At 34.8% G+C, this 27,933-nt stretch overlaps 1 protein-coding gene across 7 annotated transcripts; it reads left to right on the top strand.

The window, feature by feature from the left end:
* Positions 1–152: 152 nt before the first annotated feature.
* Positions 153–27,513, top strand: LOC138305150 (ankyrin-1-like). 7 transcript variants are annotated; one of them, XM_069245563.1, is made up of 16 exons: positions 153–685; positions 3,645–3,731; positions 4,250–4,474; positions 5,759–5,887; positions 6,155–6,244; positions 6,484–6,591; positions 7,432–7,551; positions 8,175–8,264; positions 9,948–9,998; positions 10,972–11,253; positions 12,790–12,867; positions 18,257–18,355; positions 19,098–19,211; positions 20,350–20,367; positions 25,826–25,924; positions 26,526–27,513. In XM_069245563.1, the coding sequence occupies exons 1-16, from the start codon at positions 614–616 to the stop codon at positions 26,658–26,660; spliced, it is 1,797 nt and encodes a 598-aa protein (XP_069101664.1). In that variant the 5' UTR covers positions 153–613; the 3' UTR covers positions 26,661–27,513. The 7 variants fall into 7 exon arrangements, with proteins under 7 accessions (XP_069101664.1, XP_069101658.1, XP_069101657.1 ...); XM_069245556.1 differs by lacking the exons at positions 9,948–9,998; positions 10,972–11,253 and adding an exon at positions 11,824–11,904 and having other exon boundaries at positions 157–685; XM_069245559.1 differs by lacking the exon at positions 10,972–11,253 and having other exon boundaries at positions 158–685.
* The last annotated feature ends 420 nt before the right edge of the window (positions 27,514–27,933 follow it).

Genomic DNA, 27,933 nt, shown 5'->3' with positions numbered 1-27,933 from the left:
GCTTTATAGAATATCTGACAGGCACATAGTCACAGCATTATAGTCCGTTTGTTAGCAGTTACCAAACAAATATTTAAACTTACCTGTGTATCTACCTGTCAAACGTAACCTTTGACCTCGGTCCAATACCTATATGTCATACCTTTAAACCTCTAATTCGTAAGAAAAATGTTATATTTAGGAAGTTAATATTTCCCCTACTTGGAGAAACGGGCTTTTAAAACGGATATTGTTTGTTAGGACCTACGTCAATTTATGTACACATATACCAAGTAACGACGGGTGGCTACCGTGGGTTAATTACCGTTCCTTGTGCTATACGGGACATTAAACCTGGATCGATACACGGAAATGCAAGTCTGACCGCATGTAATTGTGATCGTACAGACCCTGCAGGCACCTGGTTCATTGAATATTCATCGATAACTTTTTTGTTTTAGAGGAGAAGCGGTAGCTAACGTACAGTACATACATTGTACGTGTGTATACATATGTGTGTTCAATAGGTAGAAATGCATTATAAGTTAGTATATATGGGTACTTAGAAGGAATGTCTGGGATGTGTGGATAATTTCATTAAAACATTAGGACGGTATTGTGATGTAAGGACACCATGTCACGGTATGAGGATGACGAGGAGCGCCTTGAGCCTATCAGGGTAGAGGAGCATGAATCTATAGAACACGTGAGTACATCAGATTTATTACCCATTTGAATGATTATATATACCCCAAGTATAAAGCTCCATATATCCCCAAAATCATTATATCTACCGACTATTTGTAACACTTGTCTCCACTTTCGCTTCTTTTACTTCTCACCCAACTGTTGGTCAACAGCTATCCTGATAATGTCACACTAAAAATGTTTTTATTTACCCTTTATAGCCCTTCACAACTCGTACGCCATGATCTTATATGGAATTAGTACTCTATTTTGTAACATAACCTACATTGTACCTCTCTGTGAACCCTCTACTCCGTAAAACTATCCCTAGACATCATGCACCTACCCAATACCCAATATAAACATTAACGAGCTCCCCTCCGCCACCCACACACCCACACACCCATCCCGTCAAAGCGATCTGTAATGCCCTATCCCCTACACTTCGCACCAATTCTGTTAATTCATCCCTACTCTAACTACTCTGTAAATTTATTCATAATTATGTATCACCACCTCATCCTCGATATTCCAAGTGTTATGACAGTGATAGTAACCCATGGAATATCGAGTGTGTCCATCACCATATGTACTCATGCCTCATCCTAACCCCCGCCTCATCACACATATTATCACAACCTCAAACTCCATAAACTTCGTATATTTGTATTGGATGATAAAAAATATATTGAAGTCAAGAAGGTACACGTAGACGGGGAAAAATAAGTCTTGCATACATGTACATTTGTATATATACACTATACATGTACATGTAGGTGACTGGTTGGGTAGGTAAAAGCCTAGATATATATATATATATATGTATCGGGATATGTCGGGTGTGCACACGTGGGTTAATCCGTGCTAGAAAACATCATTCAAATGGATTACTTATATTGATAAATGTGTAAAGTCCAGACTGTTAATTAAGCTATTGTTCAATACCCAGCTCACCTGGATATACCTACTTACACAACATGACCCTACGTGTCCCGAGCCCAGCTGATTTAAAATGTTATAGATGTATCGAACATTCCACTGGTTTTATCAGTGTCTTTAAACACTTTGGTATAGGCCTATCCACTTATCGAGAAGGCATTAGTCTTGTCAGTCCTGAAACTATTGTCACGGACTTCTGTTCATACATACTGCCCTTCCCTGCTATTTCTGTCTCTAGTATATAGGTATAAGTGCTTTAGGAATACTGATATTATGAAATAGTTTTTTTTATTTGATAAATATCGACAGGCTACGGTATGTTTTTTTAATTTACCCACAGGGATCTGGCACGAATTTCTAACAAACAGTATTTATGTATTCATATAATATCAATGATACTATAATATATACATATATATTCTTTTTGTTCGAAATTCGTTCCAGGTCCCTGTGCATTTACCTTCCAAACTCCCGTTCTGAATGATGAAGTTTACCGTAGATTATTAGCATGTTTAACATCTATAAATACTTGTTTATATCACAGGCGTTCGGCTTTTGATCAATATCCAATGTGCTTGTGATGTAATTATAAGTTATGGGGATAAATGAAGCGGGCGCCTGTGTTGCTATCCTTTGGTGGGAAAATAAGTATCTAGAAACGAGGATGAAATCCACGGTTTAACGAGAACGAAAACTCGTGTAAATACTGCGAAGTATTTTTCAGTGTGTAGGTTTTATTAGAAAGAAAATACTGAGGTGATGGCGGGCAAATAGTCTCGATTTGATATTACGGTGTTGTGTGGGACAACTCATTTTGGCAGAGCTGTCGCAGAGAAACGCTCATGACAGGCAAACGTGTATTTGGAGACAAATATGATGATTGATAGACGTTGTTATTGGATTTAAAATTCATGTTTTAAGTGTTTACATTCACAAACACTGAAAATTTTACCTGTAGCTTACACGAATATATATAGGTATAAGAATTGTCGCGTAATACATTTATATCTACAAATGTACGTATAGGAATTTTCATTTAAAATCAATGTAAAATGTATTTCTAGATCTACCCACGAACAAAGTTATGGATGATTGTATTCGGTACGTTAAGTGAAATATTCTGAAAATTTGTTGTCCAGAATTTAAGATATTCTCAGCGACAGACAGCACTACCAGTACTGTTATTACCGTATCTAGTAAACATGCTTTAACTACCACTTACATTGACGGATCGGATATCAGAAACGACTTCTACTTAACTTAACTGTGCTATATATAAACTATGTTTGTTTTTATATTAGATCGTTTATAAAGTTCAAGAAGTTAAATTTCTAAGTAATTTTGTGTTAAAATGTAATTATCCAACTGAGATTAGTAAAAAAAAATTCTTGGAAATGTAAAGTTATGACTAATTTCTCGATAATGACTTAAATCGGTTTGTATAATATAATAATTAATTGAGGATGAGGCATGGGGTCAAACACTTATCAATTAAATTACATTTCATCATTTTTCATCTGTATTACAGATAAGCTATTGGGAAAGATCGAGTTAAATCATCGATAAACTAAAAATAACGCCGGTCTGAGGATACCGCCCTGTGGAACGTAACATCTGGGCAGAGTAACGTTATATACCGATATACCATGGTTCAGTCAAACAGATTCAGATGAAGGTGTTGCTAGATTTGGAGAAGTTTTACCGATTTTTTTATCTAGACCCCTAAAACGTCTAAATGGTTTATTAGCTCGAAGGTGTGTCCTTATTGATATAATCTGTAACTCAAATCCTTGTGCCCATAACAAGGACATGCACATAACCAACATATTGCTTACATAAAAGGTGGTCTTAATTAAATGATCTTTGCTCTTATTGGGACGTTACATGCCGTATACCAATCCTAAAGACATACACAAATTTATGTGTCATACTGACTATACTTACCCCTCCCCTATCCGTTTACCGTTATTGCAGGCGATCCATATTTGATATTATTCAATACTCTTGGGCTAAATATTACGTGTTTTGTTTTCTTGTAGAAGAAGTTTTATGACTGCATACTCCAGGGAACGGTAGAGGAAATCAAAGAATGGAACAAGGATGACTGGTACAACGTCCGCTTCAAGGTAAGATGGAGTATAGCGAATAACCGCGACCCAATCCAAAGGTTACGAACTCTTCATCTTCGATACAAAATAGGCCTACTTAGTAAAGATCAAATAGTTTCCCATACCGCATCAGATAGGGGCACTACACGAACCCACTGGTAAAATACAACAATTTCCAGGGGCTCCTTGCAAAATCGACACTTCATTGAAGAGTTTGCTTTTACCTATGTGTTGTATGTAGCTCCCCCTGAAGAGAGTTTTATGAAAAATATTCAAAAGTCATTTCGTTCCTCACAATTTGAGCCTTTGGTTTAGTAGCTTCTTTTCGATATGTGACCCTTCTGGCCAAACTCTCGAGTGATGGACGGTAAGATATCTGTAAGTTATTATTACCAAATGTGTTTATATCTCGTGGTATTATGGAGAAAACTCATATACGCTATGTCTGTTGTTCGATCCTTTTTCAAATATTTTTGAATTGAAATTTGTTAAAATGAAAGTTTATATCTCGTGTAACTTTTATAATTGTCCATCAGAATGGCCTGTCGCCGATACACGTGGCGTCGATGAGCGGTCGAGACGATGAAATGGAGAATATTCTAGCCATCCTTTTAAAAGGCGGTGCTGACGTAAACGCAACGACAGCGGCTGACCATAACACCGTCCTTCACCTTCTGATCAAACACAACCACATCAGTGTGGCGTTCCCAGGGGTAGTAGTAGCATTGGAGTACTACCCCGACGTCCACTGGAGAAACAGGGTAGGTATCGAACACGCCGACTTCCACAGGAGAAACAGGGTAGGTATCAAACACGCCGACGTCTACTGGAGAAACAGGGTAGGTATCGAACACGCCAACGTCCACAGGAGAAACAGGGTAGGTATCGAACACGCCGACGTCAACTGGAGAAACAGGGTAGGTATCGAACACGCCGACATCCACAGGAGAAACAGAGTAGGTATCGAACACGCCGACGTCCACTGGAAAAACAGGGTAGGTATCGAACACGCCGACGTCCACAGGAGAAACAGGGTGGAGAAACAGGGTAGGTATCGAACTCGCCAACGTCCACTGGAGAAACAGGGTAGGTACGTATCGAACACGCCGACATTTATTGGAGAAACAGGGTAGGTATCGAACACGTCGACGTCCACAGGAGAAACAGGGTAGATATCGAACACGCCGACGTCCACAGGAGAAACAGGGTAGGTATCGAACACACCAACGTCCACAGATGAAACAAGGTAGGAATCGAACACGCCCCAAATTCATATAGCACTAAAACAACTGCTTAGACATTTATCAAGCTAGCTTTCCTCAGTTCTAAGGACTTTTTAATAAAGAGGCCTAAATAATATTGGTGGCAGCTGTGGAATGGCATAGGCGACTATCTATATGTGATCACTGGAGTTCTTGGCTCCAAGGCTGTGTTCGAAACATAGAGAAGGACATTATTACTCTCACTGTACTAAAGAGGACAACAACATTATTACTCTCACTGTACTAAAGAGGACAACAACTGAACAAGACAATTTAATCCACTTTTGAAACCATTTTATAGACTATGGCGTATCTTGGCCAGGAAGGGAAACTTTGGAAGAACTTTGTGAATCGAAAACACAAACAAGAACAAAATCTGTCAGTTAATCATATTGTAATATCACTAGCAGTTCAGGAAATTGACATTAGATATAATGGCGATGGAAAATCTTATTTATGTGCCCAAAATTACAAATGAATAAAAAAAGAATAGTCAGATCAATAATTGTTGAAATATTGACTATAAAACTTTGCCACATGTACAATGAGCCCTTATTACAACTTCAATAGAACAGATCTGATCAAAAGTTCACAAGGTGCATTATCACAAGCTAAAAAGACGTGGACTCAGTTTCACAAACATTACTTCACATTTAAGAAAATGCCTTAACTTTTCCCATAAGAGAGTAGTATAACAGCTACAAAAGTTAAGGAAAATATCTAGTTTGTTACCGTTTTTCTGTGGAGGAAAAGACCTTAAGTTGACAAACTTTTATCCTGCAGCACTTGCGAACAGCCTATGACATTGCCGTGGCGAGGGAATATTTCGATATTGCAACATGCGTAGACGGTACTATGATGCCAGCCGACGCACGCGCACTGTACGAAAAGTCGGTGGGAGTCATTTACGGAGTAAGTACGGATTGATGTTTTTCGTGGCCATCAGCATGTTTAGCAAAGTGGAAATGCTATTTTACCAGTACAAATAAATGACATGTACATGTAATTGTAATCAATATGATATCATTTAAACTTAACTTCTTAACATCAGGCAACGTGAAAACTAGTTCTTACTCATTTCTCATACTCTATCATAATTGCGAGTTAAAGCATTAATAAATTCAATTATGGTCCAAAAAGTAGTATACAGCCTCTATAGATAAAACATTACCTTTGCAGAAACGATTAATGAAAGCGATTATGAACAACGACGAAGATGATGCCATTCTTAGTGTGAGAAAAGGAGCTAATTGTAACATACTGAATGATGTAAGTATATACAGATAAATACCCTGGGATATAGTCACCTTCAGGGGCATATATTGGTGCGTGATTGAAGCAGTAATTCCATCTATTGATGTTTTTCAACACAAAAATGGAAGTTGTGAATCAGCAACAAAATCTATTAGAACAAAATGATTTGTTTGATCAGGTAGATTGCTTTGCTTAGTCAAATCGCATTTTTTTTTGGAAATGTACCTTGAATGTGTTGTACTATATTGTTCCAGCATGGCTGTGCCGCTATCCATTATGTGTTTACGGTGTATGAACATCCTCCCATGCCGCTAGTGACCGCCATGCACGAAATGAACGCCGACCTCAACATCACGGATAATGTAAGTAAAATGTTCAATAACAACTTGTGTTTAAAATTATGATTTTGATACAAAGCCAATTCCATATTTTTTCTAATTATGCATCATGCAGTATTTGTTTTTGTTCGCTTGTTTGTTTTTCGATTTTATCAAAAAAGGCGAAGTATTCATGAGATATAATTTCTAAATTGACAAGCTCCCTTGCTAGTAGAACGAATATACGTACCCGGCCTACTATACCTTTCGGCCGGGTACGAATTGGTCCCTATGTGTCGTAATGGAGCACTGCCTCCGAAAATCACTCGGGCATAGTTTTCTATACTTTTTTGTAAGTTTCCAATTATTTTATGCGTATACATGCATTTACATATTATTTTTGTCCAAAACAAACATAACTACCATTCTTAATATCTACCGTACCGCTCACAAGACGTCAAATTCACAATTTGTGGACTTGCCGTATAAATTCCTTTCAGAAAGAACTTCATATGTATTATGTAAAAAAATAATGCCTCGATGAGAATTTGATATTTTATGTGGTTCAATTTTATTGCCTAGTAGGTAAGCGATATCAAACAAGTACGATAAAAATGCAAACAAACGTTTTATAATGGTTTGCATAATCATTACTTTGCTCCATTAGCAGTAATAGGCACCAATTGTAGCTCTAAAGACGATGCCATTTTCTGTCAAAAAGTCTTTTGAGCTACAATATCGCAGCTACCTTGCTAGCTGATAACATACGAGATACATATAAATGAAAATGTTTAACAGCAATTATGTGTTTTCGTTACGTAAAGTACTACTTTGTCTTCATGTAATCAACAGCTGTGTTAAATTTCTATTATTCCTTATAACCAGGAGGGCGACACTGCCTTAAACCTGTGTATAAAGAGCAGGCCGATGAGGCTGAGTGGCCAAATGAACAACATGGTGGCGGCTCTCATCAGATGGGGGGCTCTATCAACATACAAGGATCTGGTTAGTACAGTCTTCATAGCTTTAATTATTAATACAAATGTACCAATAATAAAACATAAAAAATTAGCCTTGAAATGCATTTAAAACAAATATTGCAATCTGGTTAACAAAACGAATTGCATCGTCATTAAAACGTTTGTTCTGTTTATACAACCTTAACCATGCCGCCATATTTAAAACTAGGTCAAAATGTTACTGAAATGATAATTGTAATTCGCTAAACTACTTTTTATTAGGCTTGGAGTCCTGGTTTCACTGATGAATGATTAATGCTTAAACTGCAAGTACATATTGAGGGTTTATCTTGGTTAGTCCTATAAGTATTGACATTATCGCATTTCCGTCCGCCTTCATTGGATATTGGGCTCAATATCAAAGAGAAACAAGCCGAAATGATACATCGGCTGTCCAGTAAATTCTCATGAAATGATTGTTGATGCACTTTGAATCAATAAATTCAAACCATTGCATTTTTTTCTGGTTACATATTTTCAATTTATGTTAAAAATACTTCTAGTGACAAAATCTGTAAGTCTATGAAATTCAAAGAAAAAATTTGAAAAACCAACCAGTAGTTTATTGTTTGGTATCATAGCATTTATAATGTTTGATGTTCTGGCCAGGATGGAAAGGACGCCCTCGCTCTGGCAACAGATCGCAACTACAACGACATCGTGAGACTTCTCAAAAAGGACAGGGCGCAACATATATTGGTAAATTACATCATTTCTTATTTATGATCTAAAGTCAACAACACCGGCTCCTCCCTATGGTCCAACAGTTACTAAATAATGTTTTTCAAAAATTCTGTTTCTTTGATTTTGATGTTTAAATTCGTTTTGATTTTCGGGAAGAGTCGAACATACACTGTACCCCCTAATATATTGTATATAACATCGACATTTTAACATATAGATAAGATTATTAGAGAGTCGTACTATAGCGTTGGTCAGCGGATATTGAAGTGAACTGCTATCAAAATTCCTACCTGGGTAAATTGATTGAATGACTGATTGACTATATAATGCGCTCGTGAGCACTTTTATACTGGATAAATCTGTAGTATAGAATTCAGCTTCAGGTCAACAAAAAATGTTGATTTTGTTGATTAACATGTGACAGAATCTATGAAAATTATCGTTGACGTGAGACAGAATCTATGAAGGATGTTGACGTCGAACAAGGTACACCTCACTCGTACGAACAGTACATAACGTGTAATAATTTGGCAATGACAGTTGACGAAAGACAAGCTCTCTGTTGTGAGTTAGATCTGGGTAACTTCATCTGATTACATACGAAACTTAGGACGATAAACGTGTAAGAATGTGATTCGTGTGATGCGGTTGGCATCAGAATTTCTTCTAAAGGTTTTCGTTGACTTAAAACTAGATACCTCTCACTACACAAGACAGTTTTCAGTGAGAACATTGAGATACACATCAATGAATAGTAACGACGGTTGACGTAAACAAACACCATGTGAAGGTGTCCATTGAATTAGAATTACATAAGAAAGTTTTCACTAAAGGACATGGAAGAGATGGAGGAAAAAGATAAGCTGCAAGCAGGGTTGATGGACCACGAGGATGAGGAGGACGATGGTGCCTCGAGTGTTAGTCTGGCGTTCGAGGTGAGGCGAGGAACCTGTGACCTTTGCCGTGACCTTTGCCGTGACCTTTGCCATGACTTTGTAACACCAATAATTTACCACACTTAACAAGCCCGTGTGTTCATGTCATAATGTCAAGTTGTCAAAACTTAACCTATGTCGTTTGATCAATTTCGTCTGTGTTCATTATGTATTTCGTTATATACCAATGAGTATATGTTGTTTGTCTACATTGGTGATGTTGTATGACTAATATCATGGAGTTTTTTGAGAGGTGTTGTGTTCTGCGCGCGAACTGCAAACATAGACTGATTCAGAAGTTATTGATAAATGACTATCATCCTTAACATTGACTTATATTGCAGTGGGTACGGACTTTCTATCAGTATGGATATTTCCTTTTTTCTAGCTAGGTTTTAGCTTAAATCACATCCGTTTAGATTTATAGGCATACATATTTAGATTTCCTTTACAATAGAGCTAGTCCTACATAGACATATTGGCATATACAGACATATGCCGGCGTTAGTCGAATTGTTTTCTCGGCAAGTCTCTAGTTACTAGTAATTCAGATTACTACATGTTGCGCATTGGCCACGCTGTGTGTCCATGTGGGGTATTGAAACACGAATGAAACAAATGTTTCCTGGGAAATTGCTACATGTACCTTTCATGAGAGTCGTACATAAAGCAATTAACAGAATTCAAGCTAATTTCTCTTCTCGTGAACCTGGATTTATAAAGGTCTTTACTAGCCCGAACTTTATGTACTCGGGTGTTTTAGGAGGAGGATGGCAAGGAAGCGGATGTTTTCGATAGTGACAATGGCCCTTTGGTAAGATAAGGCACAGTAGTGTTAGTAATTTTTCTAACATTTTTTTTTTCAGTTGCCGGAATATATTTGCATTTATTTTTATCATTTATTTTCTAAAGAATAATCCACGCGTTAAATGCATGAGTATGTACCTATTCTCTCTATCCTAGAAGTTATTAAAAAAAAAGTAATTATTTTTACTCCGTATGTTTTTTTTTATTATAACACTACTACTTTTATTTTTTCATATATGTTGTGTAGAATTTTTATTATCTTTTGTTATATCTTTTGCTTTTGAATTCGGGCGTCATTTTATTTAAGCATTTTTATAATTAAGCGAATTTTTCCATCCTATCTAATTTGCGCTCGAGATTTCTTTAGCTCTACTTTAGATGTATTTGAAACATTTTCGTTAAAATTTATTTTAACGAAAATTTTCTTATCAACCCAAGAAATTTTATTACACGGGAAAATAAGTTGGTTTACAGTACTATAAAGTATTGGAATTTATATGAGTGTAATTCAATTTTGCTTGTAAAAAGCATTTTCATTGGCTTAAAAATGTACTTGATCTGTCCATAAAGGAAAAGGTGTCGTTACCGTTTGTAACGTCGCTTCTGACTTGCTGATATAATAGCGTAGTGATTTCATATAAAAAGGGTCCGAAATTGAATTCAAAATTACTAATAGATTATCTTGATTAAATTGAATTATAAGGAATAGTTTGAATAGATGTTTTTTGTAATGGAGATATTACACAAACCTAAGTGTACTTTCTTCATAAACCGCTTCACATATATTTGGATTGCCTTGTCATATTGTTCTACATATAGTTGTTCAACGATTACCCAATACACTTTCGTAATTTGTTTTTTACGTTGTCTTTATTTGCATCATTCTCATTATTCTTTTTTCCATACTTATCATGTATCATTGTTAGATGATTGGCGAATGATAAACCGTATAAACTTTTGTTTCACCAATGTACATACAGAAAGAAGATATGGAAGTTTCAAAACCGCTGTTCAAATCTGTGTCCTCACAGACACAAACATCGGAGGAAGAATCGAAAGTTGATGTCGGTTCTGCTCGTTCCCCATCCACAAAGACGTTAAGGGATAGCGGGACGGTAGCAATGTCCGAATCACAGAATGAAAACAACGATCCAGATATTGACTGGCCAGTGGAAAAGGGATCAGAAAACAATGACTCCGAATCAGAAGTAATCAAAGATTCAGAGACAGCGGTGTTACAAATAGACACGATACCTATGGAGGTATTAAAAGTCTACTCTATGCATGCCATGCCCTTGGTAGATTGGTGACGGCCTTCCTGTCTGCGAGGAGCAACTGTTGTTCATACGACGTTACCCAAAATAACGACACAGAAATATTCTCCTTCACACAGTCTTCATTAATATCTCTTCACCATGCTCACCTCTAAAACAATCTTTTGCATGAAGTCTTTCTTCTTGGACCATTTCCTTTGGATGTTTTTTTCTGTTATTTCTAAAATCATCTGCCTCTATTTTTCAAACTCAGCTATAGGTGTTCTCTCATCTAGATTTTGCATGTGTTCTTAATTCTGTATGAGCCATTTCTTGGAGTGTGCATCCCTTGTTTGATTTCTTGACAGCCTCTGATCACAGATACATTCAGAATAAGCGTGTATAGGTGTTTTATGTTTCGTCTCTTATCGCATGTATCTACATATGTACTCTTATAAGTAACATATGTGATTTAACTATTGCTTCAAATTTTCTTGGACATCAGTATTTCGTGTTCTATCATAATCCGCTGATCCTGATCTGTCTTGATAAAACTGTATGCTACAAATAATTATTTAGGAACAATCTGCGGAGAACGACTTGGAGAAGCAAAAGACGGTTACACCAACACCGCTATCACCAACACCAGAGGAATTTGAGGTATTGTGTTATCAATCGAGACTGCATGCTGCTCATGATCATAGTCATAACCGAACTGGACATCGTTCTGTGATTTTACTATCACATACTTTTCACTTTTTCAGTGAACAACACAGCATGCCGAACAATATCTGATTCATAATCTCCTATTCCGTTTTTGCATATTATAGAGTTAGCTCGGTTGGGGGTAGGTATCAATTGTTACGACATTATTTTCTGATCGCAATTCACGTCGTTTTTTGCCGAAAGATATGACGTTACGCTCGCAAACACATCACGTTACGATCAATACCTACCCGCAAGGGCAGATAACTCTGTAATATGCAAATACAGAATTAAACAACATCTCATTAACTGCATTTTCATTTTACTGATCACACTCTTAAATCTTTATTCATTTACAGTGTGGCCACCCTCCTTATGTGTTGTTATAACGATGACTTTATGCCTCATATACCGTTACCTTTCCACGATGGCTAACACATTCCATAACTACATCACCTTAGTGTATGGCGTGTTTCACCTATTTATGTGTGTGCCCCATTACCGACCTTAATTAAACATCCCATTCTCGTTACACCTAACCACTCATGTAATACAATAAAATGAATCGTACCAGGAACTTATCATGATTGCCTGTAGTGGTATTTTTTCTCATTGCACTGTTTGATTTTCATGATGTATCAGTAATGTTCGTTATATGTGTTTATTAAGATATTTTATGTGTTAAATTGAATCAACCAGGGTACATCGTTTACAAATATCATTAAACACACATTGTTATACATGTATTACCAATGCACCAACGTACTAACGTCATTAGTGTAGTTCATTGAGCTGTTAACACAATGTATGATAAACAAACATTGAATATGGTCACCATAGGAACCCGAACAGGAAGAGGAACCGGAAGTCGTTTATCACCCACCACCAAACCCACCACCGAACCCACCACCTGAGGAGGTATTGAAATCTCACCCTACATGTATTACTTTATTCTATATACTCACCATATCGAACGGAACTTCTTAATGTTAGTACAATAATGTCTTTTCACTTCACTCTAAATACGTTACTGCGCACGCGTATGTGTCTGTCTGTCAACCAACAATACTAACTTTATAACATAATTAATATATCTGCTTCTTTGTAATATTAGAACATTTATCAAATATCTTAACTAGACTTAATGATAGTTCGAGATAACCTCGATAAAATATATGAGAAGATCTTTATAGCACATGTTATAAATATGGAAATATTGCATGCCTTTCCTTTATCTAAAATGTATTGCTTCTGCTTTTTATTTCGTCCTATCTATATATTGAGTTTTCTTGCTCTTATAAGTGGGTATGGTATTACGTCATGACGTGGTAAGAATTAAATATATACTAGTTATATAAACTTACATTATATATAATAATAATAATAAAAATACTGTAAGAGGTTTCTTCATAATTCCAATTGTTCTGAAATCAGAACGATTTTTTAAGTGTTCCAGCAAAATTAATGTAGTGTAACTTACTTACTTTTGGAGAAAATTGACTTTTTGTGTCCCTATTTCCCTGATGCAGATATTCACTTTTGCCATACTTGGAAGGTCTTTATTACTACGGTGTTTATTCCCGTTGAAAACAAGCGTTCTGACGTTCTTCGCGGGTTAAGTTCATTAAAAGAAGCGGAACAATATCAAGAAACAATGCATTTTCAGCACTTATATCGACATTAGTCGGGCACAGAACTCGACACCGGATAATAAGAATTTCCTGTAATAGTTGCAATAGGAAAATATTACGATGTCAGAAAATAAATGTTTAATTTTTTTCGTTTGATTAAATTTCTAATTTGATGACTTGATCCCGAACATTCCAGTGACGTCACTTTTAGTAGGAGTGAATGAAACGGCAGTCAGTCTCGCCAAACAGTGACGTCACAATCACAGGAATGACGTCGATTACATATTTCCCCACTTTAGTCAAAAGGAGTACACACTCATTCTATTTAGTGAATGCATCTTTTCTTGATCATCAAAGAAGCGTTTCGCTTTGAGTGAAATCGTGTAAATAACAGGCAATTTGCTTTCGTTTTGAATACCATCTTCTGTATATATAATGAAAAAGTTGCAGGATAAACAGAATACACGGTCATTATCTTACAGTACAAGTTTTATTTTGGTGTCGACAGGGAAAACCGAGATGACTCGGCAAAACCTCTTCATTTCATGTCCTCGCATAAACGAAAGCAGCATCGATATTAATTATAGCAAAATAAAAATGTCCAGCGATGGAAATATTGCAAGAACATTCATTATTTACATAAACCAGTAATTAGAATAAACATTTATTTCATCTAGACTAAATAATTTGCAAATCCCATACATCGCCTGCAAGGAGATGTCCTTGGCCTATCGCTACCCACGATGCTCTCGATCGTGGTCTTATGTAACTTTTCATGGGATATTAAATCTAGATTTATCTGTTTTCAACAGTTTAAATTTCTATGAACACGTGTAAAACAAGCAGTCTGAACTGCTGAACTGCTATTCCGAGACCGTAAAATGCAATCTTGGTAACCTCAGCCAAAACACAGGGGCACGGAAATTATAAAACTAGGTTAGCTTTTTTATTGTCATTATTGTTATATACACTGTATGTGATATTTAACGAAAACATATATTTTACATAAGAAGCCAATGATATATATAATGTAAGTATCGGTTAGCTTGTAATATAAATAATAGTAAGATATATAATGTAAGATAGTATACTATACTAAGATAAATAGTAAGATAAATACTAGTAAGATATATACTATAGGAATACATCTTACTAATATATCTTACTAATAAGATATATACTTGAAAGATATATATTAGTAAGATATATATCAGTAAGATAATATAATATATATATAATAGAGTAGATATACTACATGTACTAGTATTAGACTTTGCGGAAATTATGATATATTTCTTAAATATTTTCTTCGCGCAAAACTAATGACGTAATGACCAATACCTGTTTAAAGAGCAGATAACTCTCTATGAAAAAACTTCAATTATGTGGATTTAGTATGTGCATGTGCTTGTTAATGTTTTCAACATTATACCAAAGGCGATTTGTTTCAATATGCTTACTATGGAGATATGTTTGTTTTACAGGATGATGACCAGGTAATTAACGGTGTAGGGGTGTGTGTTTCACCGTCCACTGTTGAGTTTTTGCACATATTATGATATAATTTGCTGATAGCAACTATGTCATGTTGATATCATAAATATTGAAACAACTTTGATTAAACCACATTTTGCATTACAAAACATATTGATAAAAGTATCGCCCTGGTTCAATTTGTTCTTATGTTGTTGTTCACGTATTAGATATAAAATATGAACGTTTGTTGGAACTGAAATACATGCACAGTATTTGATATTGCGCTTACAATAATGAAGCATTGCTATGGTGACGGGACTTTTACTAACATTGAAATCACTGTATTCTATTATTTTCATTTTCAGCTGGTATTTAATTATGTACAATAGTTCTTTTTTCTTCTTCAATAATTCTAAAACTGTTGGTCAGGTGGTTTTTATTTTATATTATCAGTATAACATTAAAGGGACAATTCAGTCTAAGAGAACATTAAAATTTGTACTTATATCGATAAAAACCAGTTCTAATGGAAATTAGATCAGTCGGTTTTAATGTGATATGCCTGAAAAGCCCATGGTGGTGACATGTGTGTAGATGTTCAAACTCGCTCGCTGTCCGCCATTACACATTGTGGTCGAACTTCTTGTAAGCCGAACCCTGTCCCTTGCTCGTAGAGTAATGCAACTTTTGTCTAGAACTGCTCAAATCGCTCTGACAGTAGTGTGTTTACCTAATTAGGTTAATTGTCTTGCCTAAATTGGCTCGGGTATGGCTACAGCGTCCATATTGTACCTGCTTAATCGTATTGATCAACGATTTGATATTTCAACGATATTAATTAAAATGATAAACAATGACGTGGAATTTGTCAATTTTTTTATGTGATATGTTTCATAAGAAATGTAGAACAATACATTTATGCCATATTTTGCTTCTTGGTTATGTAAAAGAATTAGCCTGAGTGAATTATCAGTTAACCTGTTCAGCTGTAACATTTGCTGATATCAATAAGTGTTAGAGTAATTGATCAGGGAAACAATAAAAACTTCTCTGTGCATAATTATAAAAAAAATGGTAAAGATGGTCATTCCAATATATATCATAAATTTATTTTATAGTTCTCTTTCTAATGCTGGAATGACCTGAAAAAGTAAAGCATATTATATATTTTCTATACAAAGGAGACACGCACACAGAGCCAGTGTGCTTTCATTTTCTTACATCATAAATATACATTTCATTTAAATCTCTTTTTTCGAATTCAGAAAAGGAAAAATAACTAATACCAGGTTCTTGTTTTTGTTTTGAATAAAAAGCTTTATTTATATTTCAGATGTTTTAAATATAATTACATTATACGCCAAAATACACATTTAACATTGATGTAATGATATAAACATCATGGTTACTAACTAATTTAAAGGAAGGAATCATATATATAACGAGAAAATATTTCATAAAAATTGTAATTTTTGACAATATTTTATTACAGATGGATGAAATAGAAGTAAGATCCTCCTCTAAATAATATGAAATCGTCAGTTTGTCAATTGAAATAATCGCATGCACTGTGTTGTTTACAACTGTATGGAAATTCCATTCGTGTTCTCTTATTTATTGTCGAATCTCCAAGTCTTTATCCGATATTGTCTAAAGCAGGAAACATTTGTTGTTTTTAACACAGAAAACGATGCGAAGTGGATTACATTTACACATTAATGAAATAATGTACATTGCTTCTTCGTTCAGAATTTTTTCGAGGATGATGAGGTAATTTGGTTATGGTTTTCTCAAGTCAAAATGATTGTATGACGGTTGTGGTAGATTGATGCCATGGTTACTGGTAAATTGAAACACGTGACGATACAGGCTACGGATCACGCGACAATTCACACATACCAAAATAAGTTATGCAAGCACGACTATTTACAAGCTAAAACTGATATTATTAAAGGGGTAATTTCATTCATCAATCCTTTTGGGGTCAATGTGGTCGAAAAGCCATTTCCTGTTTAACATTCAAAATATAATCCTCAAGTAAGGATTTTCTTTGGAGTCTATGGAAGGACAGATGCCAAGGATTTGCCATTTATAAGGATTTTCTTTGGAGTCTCCGGTTTTTCCTTCACCTTCAAACCCTAGCTATCACGTCCCTAATGTTCTGACCCATACTAAAGATATTTTGGATATTGTAACTTAAATATCTTAAAGTAAGAATTTTAATTTCATTTTGACAAACCTGATATTATAACCAATATCTCTTTCTTTTTTGTTCGAAGAGTATTTTAGCACATTCAGTACGACATGTAGTTAATTTTATAAAACCTACACCATGCCCAGTGGCTTTGTTTCCCCCTCTATTCACATCTAAGTGTGTTGTGTGTTTTGAGAAATGTAGTGTAGTGTGACTTGAAAAAAAATCAGGTTAGATGGGTCTACATGATGTAGCTGGAGACAGAATCTTATTTATGTAAAACAATGCATTTGTCTTCCGATTCAATCACATTTAAACAAAATATTGTTTCTTATAATTTACTTTTAGCAACGTTGACTAACTGATGTTGAATACTGCGTTATATGAATGAAATAAAATAATAAAAAAGGAGATGAAACATTTGTACATGTAAACAATAAAAGCTAAATGCATGTAATTAACTCAATAAATTGAAACAGCTGTACTAAAACTGTCTATACATGGAATGTTTGATATAACTATGATAAAAATTACTTATTATACAAGGTAAGTATTGCCTGGAAATCACTGTAAAGATTTTGTCTGTTTTGTTTGCTGTACACCGTTTCTAAACTTTAAAGAATATTTTAGGATTATTACTAGCAATTTCGTTTAGAGAGATATTTCAAATATAAAGATCAATTTGATTCACAAGACAAAACCTTTTCTGACCTGTCAACTACATTGAAAATTAAAACTTGTATAACCAATTAACGTTTACAGAAGATTGCCTTATAAGGAATGGTGTATGTTTAATTCCGCCATTTTATCATGCCAAGTTATTTGCTATTAAGAAAATGTACTATTTATTACATTAATTATTCTATTATCATCATTAGTTTTTGCGATGATGACATAAAATAGTCAAGTAGTAATGACGTCATCGCCAATGTTTGGTTTCAAAAATATAAACTTCTTCATCATTGAAAAGAACATTTTTTTTATAAATGACCTTGACCTTTTGTAGTCACTTGACGAGGACGCATTGGAGGAGTTAGCAGAAGGGGATGACGAGTTTATGGCTATCCTCAATGATCCAAACGCTGACGTCAACAAACCCAACGAAGTAAGAAATACATAATGTCATTTGCTTATCAAGGAAGAGTGATTTCTCCCACCATTCACTGATTTGTCACCAGTTTTAACCGTTGGAGTTTTCTGCGCGCGCTAACCTTTTGAACCTGAAGACAATTACGTGATATCATGTTTCATGCGGTGTAAACGTGGCGTGCATTGATTATCATGTCTTCAATATCGACGTGCAGACGACGGAACCATGTACATGTCGCGGTGAAAATGCTTCTTTTTAGGCTATTATATCATCTTTTCTTTTGCATTTGGGAGAAAAAGAATCATTCCCTACAAATAAGGATGTGACAACAAAACTACAACCCTCGATAGAATTCCTGAATGTTCAACCCTCGACAAGCCTTGGGTTGGACGTTTAAGAATTACCCCTCGGGTTGTGATTTCGTTGTCATACCCTCTAGGTAAGGAAAGAATATTAATTTTTACATTGCTTTATGTCTTTGAGAGGAATATCAAAGCCCGAATATAAGTGTTTTCGTGGTCAGTGCTCAGCACAAATCTTGTCGAGTGCCAATCAACCAAATTATTTTGATTCCCCGACCATATGCTAGTCAAATGGGTACCACAGACCATCTTATTAAATTCCTTTAGAAAAGAAACAGTGGACCTGTATTCAGAACATAATTTGACATTGCAAACCAGTGAGCAATACAGGCCCTCTTGGCCTCTTTTTTTATATATTTAAAATAATGTAAAGGGATTTGGCAATTTATTTATAGATTGGTTTGTACCCAATTCACTTGGCGGTAATGAACTCGGACGCCAATAAGAGGAAGACCATAATTAAACTTCTTATGGATAAAGGAGCAGACATTAACGTTCAGGCCGAGGAGGTACGTATACAACATATCATTGAAAACTTTACTGGAATCACGTGCCCGACCGTGCATGTTCCACGCAGATGTTCGCTTCTATTTAGCACAGCACATACAGAGTGTCCCCTAAATTATGTTACACTTTCAAAGTTAAATAATAATCTGTTAAATACATGACGTAAAGCACCAAGATTCCATTTGCAAAAAGCATGCAATCATCAATTTTGTTTTCTTTATAAATAAATGAGTTTAACAAAATAAATTTGTAATCTTAGCAATAATTGTGTTAAATGACACGTTTTTGAAAAATGCGGTAAAAACGACGTTATCCCTGACATTTGAGTAACTTGAGAACACTGCTATCGAAGATTTATTCTTATTTGCCTAGTTGATGAATTGGACAACGTTTTCTGGTGTTGGTGTTTACTTTCTGTGATTCTGGTAATAGTCGAACAGAAATGATTTGATTTGTTGAGAAATGAGGCATTAGAGAACCAAAATCACTATAGCTTACAAAGTAAGGAACATTTCCCAATACTCGTATAATGTACACTTGATGTGCCAATGTCTTAAAAGTGGTGACGTCATTATGACCTCAATACTTTTTAGCAGAATAAAAGTATATTATTCATACAACAAAACTTTATTTATAACTTCATTTATTCATTTATTTATTTATCTATATACAATAAAAAAATTGTTACTCACGTATGTCAAACAATATAACATTCTGAAAGTTTAACATGAATTATAGGACACCCTGTATATGTTAGAAAAGATGGAATGGATTTAATGATTGATGTATACCTTATAAAAGACTGCATGGAATGTAATGATTGACGTATACCTTATAAAAGACTGCATGGAATGTAATGATTGATATATACCTTATAAAAGATGACATGGAATTTAATGATTGGTGTATACAAATGTACCTTATAAAAGGCAGCATGGAATTTAATTATCGATGTATACCTTATAAAAGACGGCATGGAATTCTACCTTATGAAAGACGGCATGGAATTTATGTATGTTAAGTGTATTGGTGTTTGCTTCCATATATCTTTTAGATTGGTATGATATTGTATTATAATCATTTATTATGTAGGTTTTGAAATTGTATATGATCGCTAATGACCATTAAACCATTATTCAGGATGATGAACACGACCAGGTAAACAATACCTATTATACACTAATGTGATGCTTATTTTATCTGTCTTTATTCATCTGTCTTTATTAAATTGTCTTTATTCATTCAATGTCTTCTCAATAGTCTTCTTGTTGTAATAACAATTCCGTTAGCTATTAATGCACCTTTGGTTTGATTTTATTTGATTAATTAATTAACGTCCTATTAACAGCTATGGTCATGTAAGGACGGCCTCCCATGTAAGCGGTGTGTTGCGTGTATGTAGTGCGGGATGCGTGTTTTGGGAGACTGCGGTATATTCATGTTGTGTCTTCTTGTATAGTGGAACCGTTGCCCTTTTTATAGTGCTATATCACTGAAGCATGCCGCCGAAGACACCAAGCAATACACCCCACCCGTTCACATTATACTAAAAACGGGCGAACCAGTCGTCCCTCCCCCGTAATAGACTTTGGTGTGCATCTTTGGTAATTGGAATATTACAATTACATTTTACCCTAACGAGCCAATTATTGTTGAGGTTTATGAAGTGACGACCATTTCCACCACCAAATCTTCACTCTTCCGCTTCATGATCTCAAAGCAGGACTATTCATATGTGGCTTCTTTATTTAAATTATGATTTTATAAATTCACAGTTGCACTTGTAATTTGAACGAAGATTAGTAAAGTTACTGTATAAAATGAAATTTTTGCTGGTACTTTTTCTGATATCTGATAACACAGTACTCTTAGAAATATATAAATACCAAATTTTTTGTCTTGTTTTCATGATTCATTAGCAAACACGCTGCGCTGCAGTACAATCTATGTCATTCAAGAATCGTTAAGCATGTTTGTTATCATTTAAGCATATTTTATGTAACTTTATCTAATTCAAATTAACTCAAGGTTCAAGACTTTATTTATGAATGCCTTATCATATCTTTGCTTGACAAGATAATCATAACAACACTAATACACACTAATAATTTTGAAGTACATACATAGCTTTCTATCTTATATAATGTATATGTAGTTATTGTACGAGTGATGGTGATCCCCCATCCCCATGGATGGTGTATTTTCCCTGTCAATTATCGCTTGTATGCATGGAACCTTGTATACATGCATGGTACTAGCACTATCTTGTCTGTTTCCTGTCGATTATCGCCTGTATGCATGGCTGGTTGGTACTAGCACTATCTTGTGTCGTTCAAATTAACTACCTTTCTCAAAAGCCAACTTCTATTTTCACCTGCTTGATTGAAATATTTAACATACATAACACATTTACCATTATATTTTAAATTAATCATATACCATTAGAAATAGATATATTAATTTATATACATTCTGTATCTGTAATCTATAATCACGTCTGTTATTGTTATTATTAAAATCTTAATTTATTTTGTCTTTTGATACTTTGATATGAAGTTACATTAAATGCTAATATCACATATGTAATAAACTAATGCTTTTAGACGTATGTTTTGATATTACATTTTTAATTTTAATTTTGATAGGATATTTAAGATGTTTAACATATATTAAGGTTAGTATCCACACGAACTGGTTTACTGCGTAGCCGACTATTTTCCCGGGGATGATATTGTCGCGATTAATTCATATGGTCACGAAAATTTGATCCTCGAAATAATGAAGGATTGATTTGAACGGATTTTTGTTTGTGGTATGGAGTTATAAAAAAAAATCTGAGTATACTCTAAATAAAGCACGAAGCAGTGGTTTATAATAAGAATATATTTATTGTGAACTTTGTGTTTTATTTTAATCCATAACTTAAATCAAATTTGATCTTTTTAATTCAATTTACTTCAGATAGTCTCTTCAGAGACAGATAGTCTCTTCAGAGACTCTTTTCTTCCCCTGAAATCATTACGTTGTTGTGTCAACCAATCAGAAGCGATGTCACAAACGACGACGTCATTTCCATTGATGGGCTGATAAGATAAAGTATTTTTTAAGCCAATGCCCGTTACAAGGAAAAATGACTGATGATGAATTACATGTTGTTGAGTCATATTATACTTTTAGAGTCATATAGCGAAACGATTAAGCAGCAAAAATTCTATTTTCTGGTTTTTAATAACGTTAAAAAGAGCTTATAATAATTTTCACCTGCGTACACTGCCGGCTATACAGTATACGTTGACCATTGATGGTATAATCTATACCCACTTGACCATATTGCCAGGATATCGCCTCGCCTATCCCTGAGTCACACCCATTTTACAAACGGCCATTTTGGGTAAGCATGGATCACATGTTTCTATCCCATCCAAACCAGAGTCTGAATATTGATATGAAATTCAAGTCTTTGATGTAGTTAACGTTGAAGACGCTTTCAGACATGGTGGGTTGAATGAGGTGGAGTTACACTCTGACGTGACGTCACACCATTGTTTCATGTCTCTGTAGTAAACAACACTGCAAACGTTTGTACACAGATGTGTCGTTGTTTTAACTTATTCATCGATTGTTGTATGTTCAAGTACATTTATTCCGTCTTTGCATATTAGAGAGTTAGTTTCCTAGCCGGTAGGTATCTTTAGTGGGCGCAATTAACGTCATTTTCCCTTAAAAAATGACGTTATGCTCGCAAATACATGATATCATAATTAATACCTAAATATGTACCCAAAAGGACAGGTGACTCTGTAATATCCAATTACAGAAAAAATTTTTAGACAATAGACTTTTAAAGACATGAAATCACCAACATGATGATAATCTGCTGTAGCCATCAAATTAAGTGTTAAAACTAAAACTGGGAATGCAAAATTACCATGTAAAAAAGATATACAGAGCGAGAGTACAATATCTGATATATATTCACAAAATTGTAAGTACATTGTATGAAACAAATGCAGCATTATAGGAGATTTCAGAAAAGATGGCGTGACGTCACAGAAAGTTTACATCCGGGTCCTCAAAGGTACAAACACGGTATGGCGACTAACAAAAACAATAACAGATACGTACATCCCTGCTACACAATCGATACTTTGACAAAAGTATACACTTTCATACTTGCAAATTTTGATTTCAAAATAGTTTCTTATTGTTTCAGATGTTACAGACATTTATATTTACAATTGTTTATTGCTAAATATATTTGTTTAGATTTAGTGTTGAAGCTAGCTTGCGAAGCGGTGCCGGGCCGTCACACGTACCCGCTTTTTGTTCACACGTAGAAATCCATGTTGTGAAAAAGTTATGAATAGATAAATGATTTCAATGTATCATATTTTTGTTATACACGAAAAATCTGTTCATAACACTATTTAATATAAATATAACGAAATGTGAACCACCTGGCCAGACCACGGCCGCTCGTGCATGGCTTCGCTGGTAGATCACCTCGGGCAACAGCCGATAGTTGGGAAATTAATAATATTTATACGTAATTACCAACACATATCTCAATAAGTACTTGTAAAATATATATATTTCGTTATTTCCCATGTATATATTATTTTAATTGAATGGTATAAACCACCGTTACACATAAATGAAGATATACATGTATGTGTACGTAGACGTACAGTATGGCTGCCGATATCTCGAAAAATAAAATAGTGAAATCGTTCAATTTCATGAGTTTATTTTTTTTTTTTTATTTTTAATCACTTTTATTCCATGTACCGTTATGTGAAGTCCCAAATTGAGGTGATATTACTTTTAAATAATTTGAATACATGTTAGATAGACTACATTTAGATTTATGAATATAGCTACAATGTAGATCGTAATTACTATAAATGCCGACCAGGACACATTGCGCACGGCTTCGAGAATCCTAAAATACTCGAAGTTTTGTTTAAAAATATGATAAAAAGTAACTATAAAATGACTCATTTGAATGTTATAAACTAAATTCCAAAATTTCTTACGAAAAAGTTAACCAGAATACATAATTTTGTGACTATGAAAAATGACGAAATTCGGGATCTCGGCAGTACTGTATGTAATGGCTGCAGTGCGCTTGGGGTATCTACGAAGGCAAATTTTAATTTGGTCATAATCACACATCGTAAGGTGTTTTACCAAGTAAGACTTAGAAAACAGTAATTGCTTATTGAAATATCAGTATAATATTTGGGGAAACTTGGAATTTAATTTGCAGTTGTCAATTTTGTAACTTCTGTCAATGTTTATACGTAGGTCTAATGGCGACCGTGTTTTTTTCTCGTGGCGGTAGAAAATGGAGTATAAACGGAGTAAAATATATAAATACCAGATGTTTATATCTAAATATTATTGTTAAATATATTTATTTACCCTTTTTATAATTAAAATAACGCAATAGTTCTCGGATTGTCGTACTATTTATTACAATAAAATGTAAACAATCATCGCAAGCGGCTGTTTTCCCTCTATGTTTATGTGTGGTTATACGGAGTTGTACCTTTGAGCGCCCGGATGTACCTTTGTGTGACGTCATCGCCATCTTTTCTGAAATCTCCTATTGCAACTACACTTCATGACAATAGCTTGTCAAAATGACAAGTTTGTGATGGATATATTAATGCTATGTAATTGCTGTGTACACACGTTTTGAAAAGTGATGACGCACCCCATATTGTCTGGTTTCCATGGTAACAACACCGTGTCAATTTTTGATGTGTTTGATTTATGTTCAAAATAAACCCAGATACTCTATGTATGTCCTAAACACCAAATACTATATAACTAAGATATGAAAAAGTTTGTTCTAGAAAATTATAAACACAAAACATGAACAGTATAAGATAAAGATTATTTTTCAATGTTTAATGTGTTTTTCATGTAGCAGTTTTTTGGTTATTTTTTTGTTTTTTTTTATTATGTCCTAAGCAACGTCATTACAATTATTTATGAGTACATGACCAATTTTATTTAAAGAACAATAGAAATGCTATATACTTTTATGTCATATGATTGAAGCGCGCTTAAGGAGGAATAGGATTTGAGGCCCGCCTCTCTGTCCACCTGGAGTCATACCAAACTCATTTATATCTAATGTGATTACCTTAACTCAGTGATATGTTGTTGAATTTTAAAACAATAATAGTCGCCTTTAATGATGAAAGTTTACACAAAATTATAAAAGTTTTCTAATGCTGAAATAGAACAAATGTTTTCTTCTATTTTTTCTTCTGTGCTCTAAAATGGAACTGCAAACCTATGATTTGTAGGCAAAAGCTGCCAAAAACATAATTCCTACTATACTTTGGAATTCAAGAAAAGAAGAAAATGTCAATTTTTACTCTTTGACCTCTGAAATTGCTTGAACAAAATTCGGATGTTATGAATATCATACAATATGCAGCTTGCCGTTATGTTCATTCACACAAAATATTTTGTTTGTCACTAAGTGACCAAAACGGCCCAAGCAGAAGTATAGATATTTTACAATACACGTGGTACAGACTGGATCATTGAGTCATACAAGTTGATTTTCTTAACACATTTAATATTGTGTCTCTGATAGGGAGGAAACACACCCCTGCACATCGCCGCTTGGAGGAATCATCTAGTGACCGTCAAACAGATTCTGTCCTATAAACCCGAGTACCAAAAGGAAGACAACGTAAGTCAAATTCGTTTTCTGTATCTCAGAGAGAAATTGTTTATATTACTATAGAAGGACATTAATGTCTATTTTATTGCTTTGCCGTGGTATAATGAATTGAAGCTCACGGAACACCATCCTTGATACTCCAGGGGTTCCGATCACTTACGATCTCTACACCCCTGGACTATCTCATTGTTAAACTGAAGGCAGCTCAGGGTAACTAATCTGAACCAATCATAGGCCTCCAAAAATTCTTTGAAGACTACAGAGAGAGCAACGCCCTACTTCAAAGCAACATAGTCAATCACAGTGTACCGCTCTTTTGATGTACATCAAGGGACTAAATTACCTGTTCTGTTATGTTGCCTCCAGTTTCACTATGAGATAGTCCAGGGGTGTAGAGACCGGAAGTGATCGGACCACCTGGAATACCGAGGATGACGGACCATAGGCATTTCGTCTGTGTTTGTTTTCCCATCCATTTTCTTTATTTTAATTAGTTCATAAAGTATTTGGTAATTTTAATGAGAGTCAGCTGATACCATCCATCTTATCTTGTTGCAAAACTCGTCATTGTGTTTAAATGTTTACACTCTACAAACCTTTCATATTACAGGATGGAAAGACAGCCAGGGACATCGCAGAGGAAAACGGCTACACAAAAATTGTTGAATTAATAGATAAATATGCAAAAATAGCTGAAAAATGGAATGAACCAGAAAAAAAATCAAAGAGCTGTATTATTCTATGACGGAGTATGTATAGGGGGCTGCTCTTGTATCATACCATGCTTGTGTTGTTATGTAAAATACTGGTGGACAAATATTTGACGGTGATCCGGATCGATGTTTACATCCGGCTGTTACTATTAATTTTTTGATAATATAGATTTGTAAATGTATCACAAAGATATTCCAAATTGAAAGTGATTTATTGTAATCTGACCAAGTCTGTGAAGTTATTGAGGAAGGCATGCCTCTCTTGTTTGTATGCACGTTTACGCATTTCATTTTAGTTCATAAGAAAACTATTTTGTAATTCATTTCTAGTCACATCCTTTAAAACTATTTTATTTATTTAGATATTTCTATATTATTTCTTGAACATTCCAAGCAATACAATTTCCTTCATCTTGGCATCTGTATGTATAAGTAATGTTTTCATATTTTACATACATAATGTAATTTAACCTGTCTATAAAGACCACCCACGGGACAGAGGGAAACATATAATTAAACCTGTCTATAAAGACCACCCACGGGACAAAGGGAAAATTATAATTAAACCTGTCTATAAAGACCACCCACGGGACAGAGGGAAAAATATAATTAAACCTGTCTATAAAGACCACCCACGGGACAAAGGGGAAAATATAATTAAACCTGTCTATAAAGACCACCCACGGGACAAAGGGAAAATATAATTAAACCTGTCTATAAAGACCACCCACGGGACAAGGGAAAATATAATTAAACCTGTCTATAAAGACCACCCACGGGACAAAGGGAAAATATAATTAAACCTGTCTATAAAGACCACCCACGGGACAAAGGGAAAATATAATTAAACCTGTCTATAAAGACCACCCACGGGACAAAGGGAAATATAATTAAACCTGTAACTATAAAGACCACCCACGGGACAAAGGGAAATATAATTAAACCTGTCTATAAAGACCACCCACGGGACAAAGGGAAAATTAGTCTTTAAAGCCAGGTGGTCGTTGTACACAGGTCATATTGTGTGGTCATTTAGGGCCCTAATGAAATGGTCTTAAATTAAGTGGACAGTCTTTACACAGGTTTTGTTAGACTGGCCACCAGACCCTACGTTGTTGATAAGAGTTCTTTACTAGATTATCTCCTCTTAGTTTGTAACTTAGAATCAGACATGTAGTAGAGACAAAATAATCAAGCCAAACTTTAGTGATTGTTTTCAGTATTCTAGAGACTGGTGGCCAGACTAGATGTGTTCACTATGGCAGGATTATATATATGTGTGATATTGTCATATATCAAATCGTA

This window comes from Argopecten irradians, chromosome 12 (assembly GCF_041381155.1).
Source record: "Argopecten irradians isolate NY chromosome 12, Ai_NY, whole genome shotgun sequence".
NCBI classification, from domain to species: domain Eukaryota; kingdom Metazoa; phylum Mollusca; class Bivalvia; order Pectinida; family Pectinidae; genus Argopecten; species Argopecten irradians.
The sequence above is the reverse complement of the archived record's forward strand: the minus strand, read 5'-3'. Positions and strand labels throughout refer to the sequence as shown.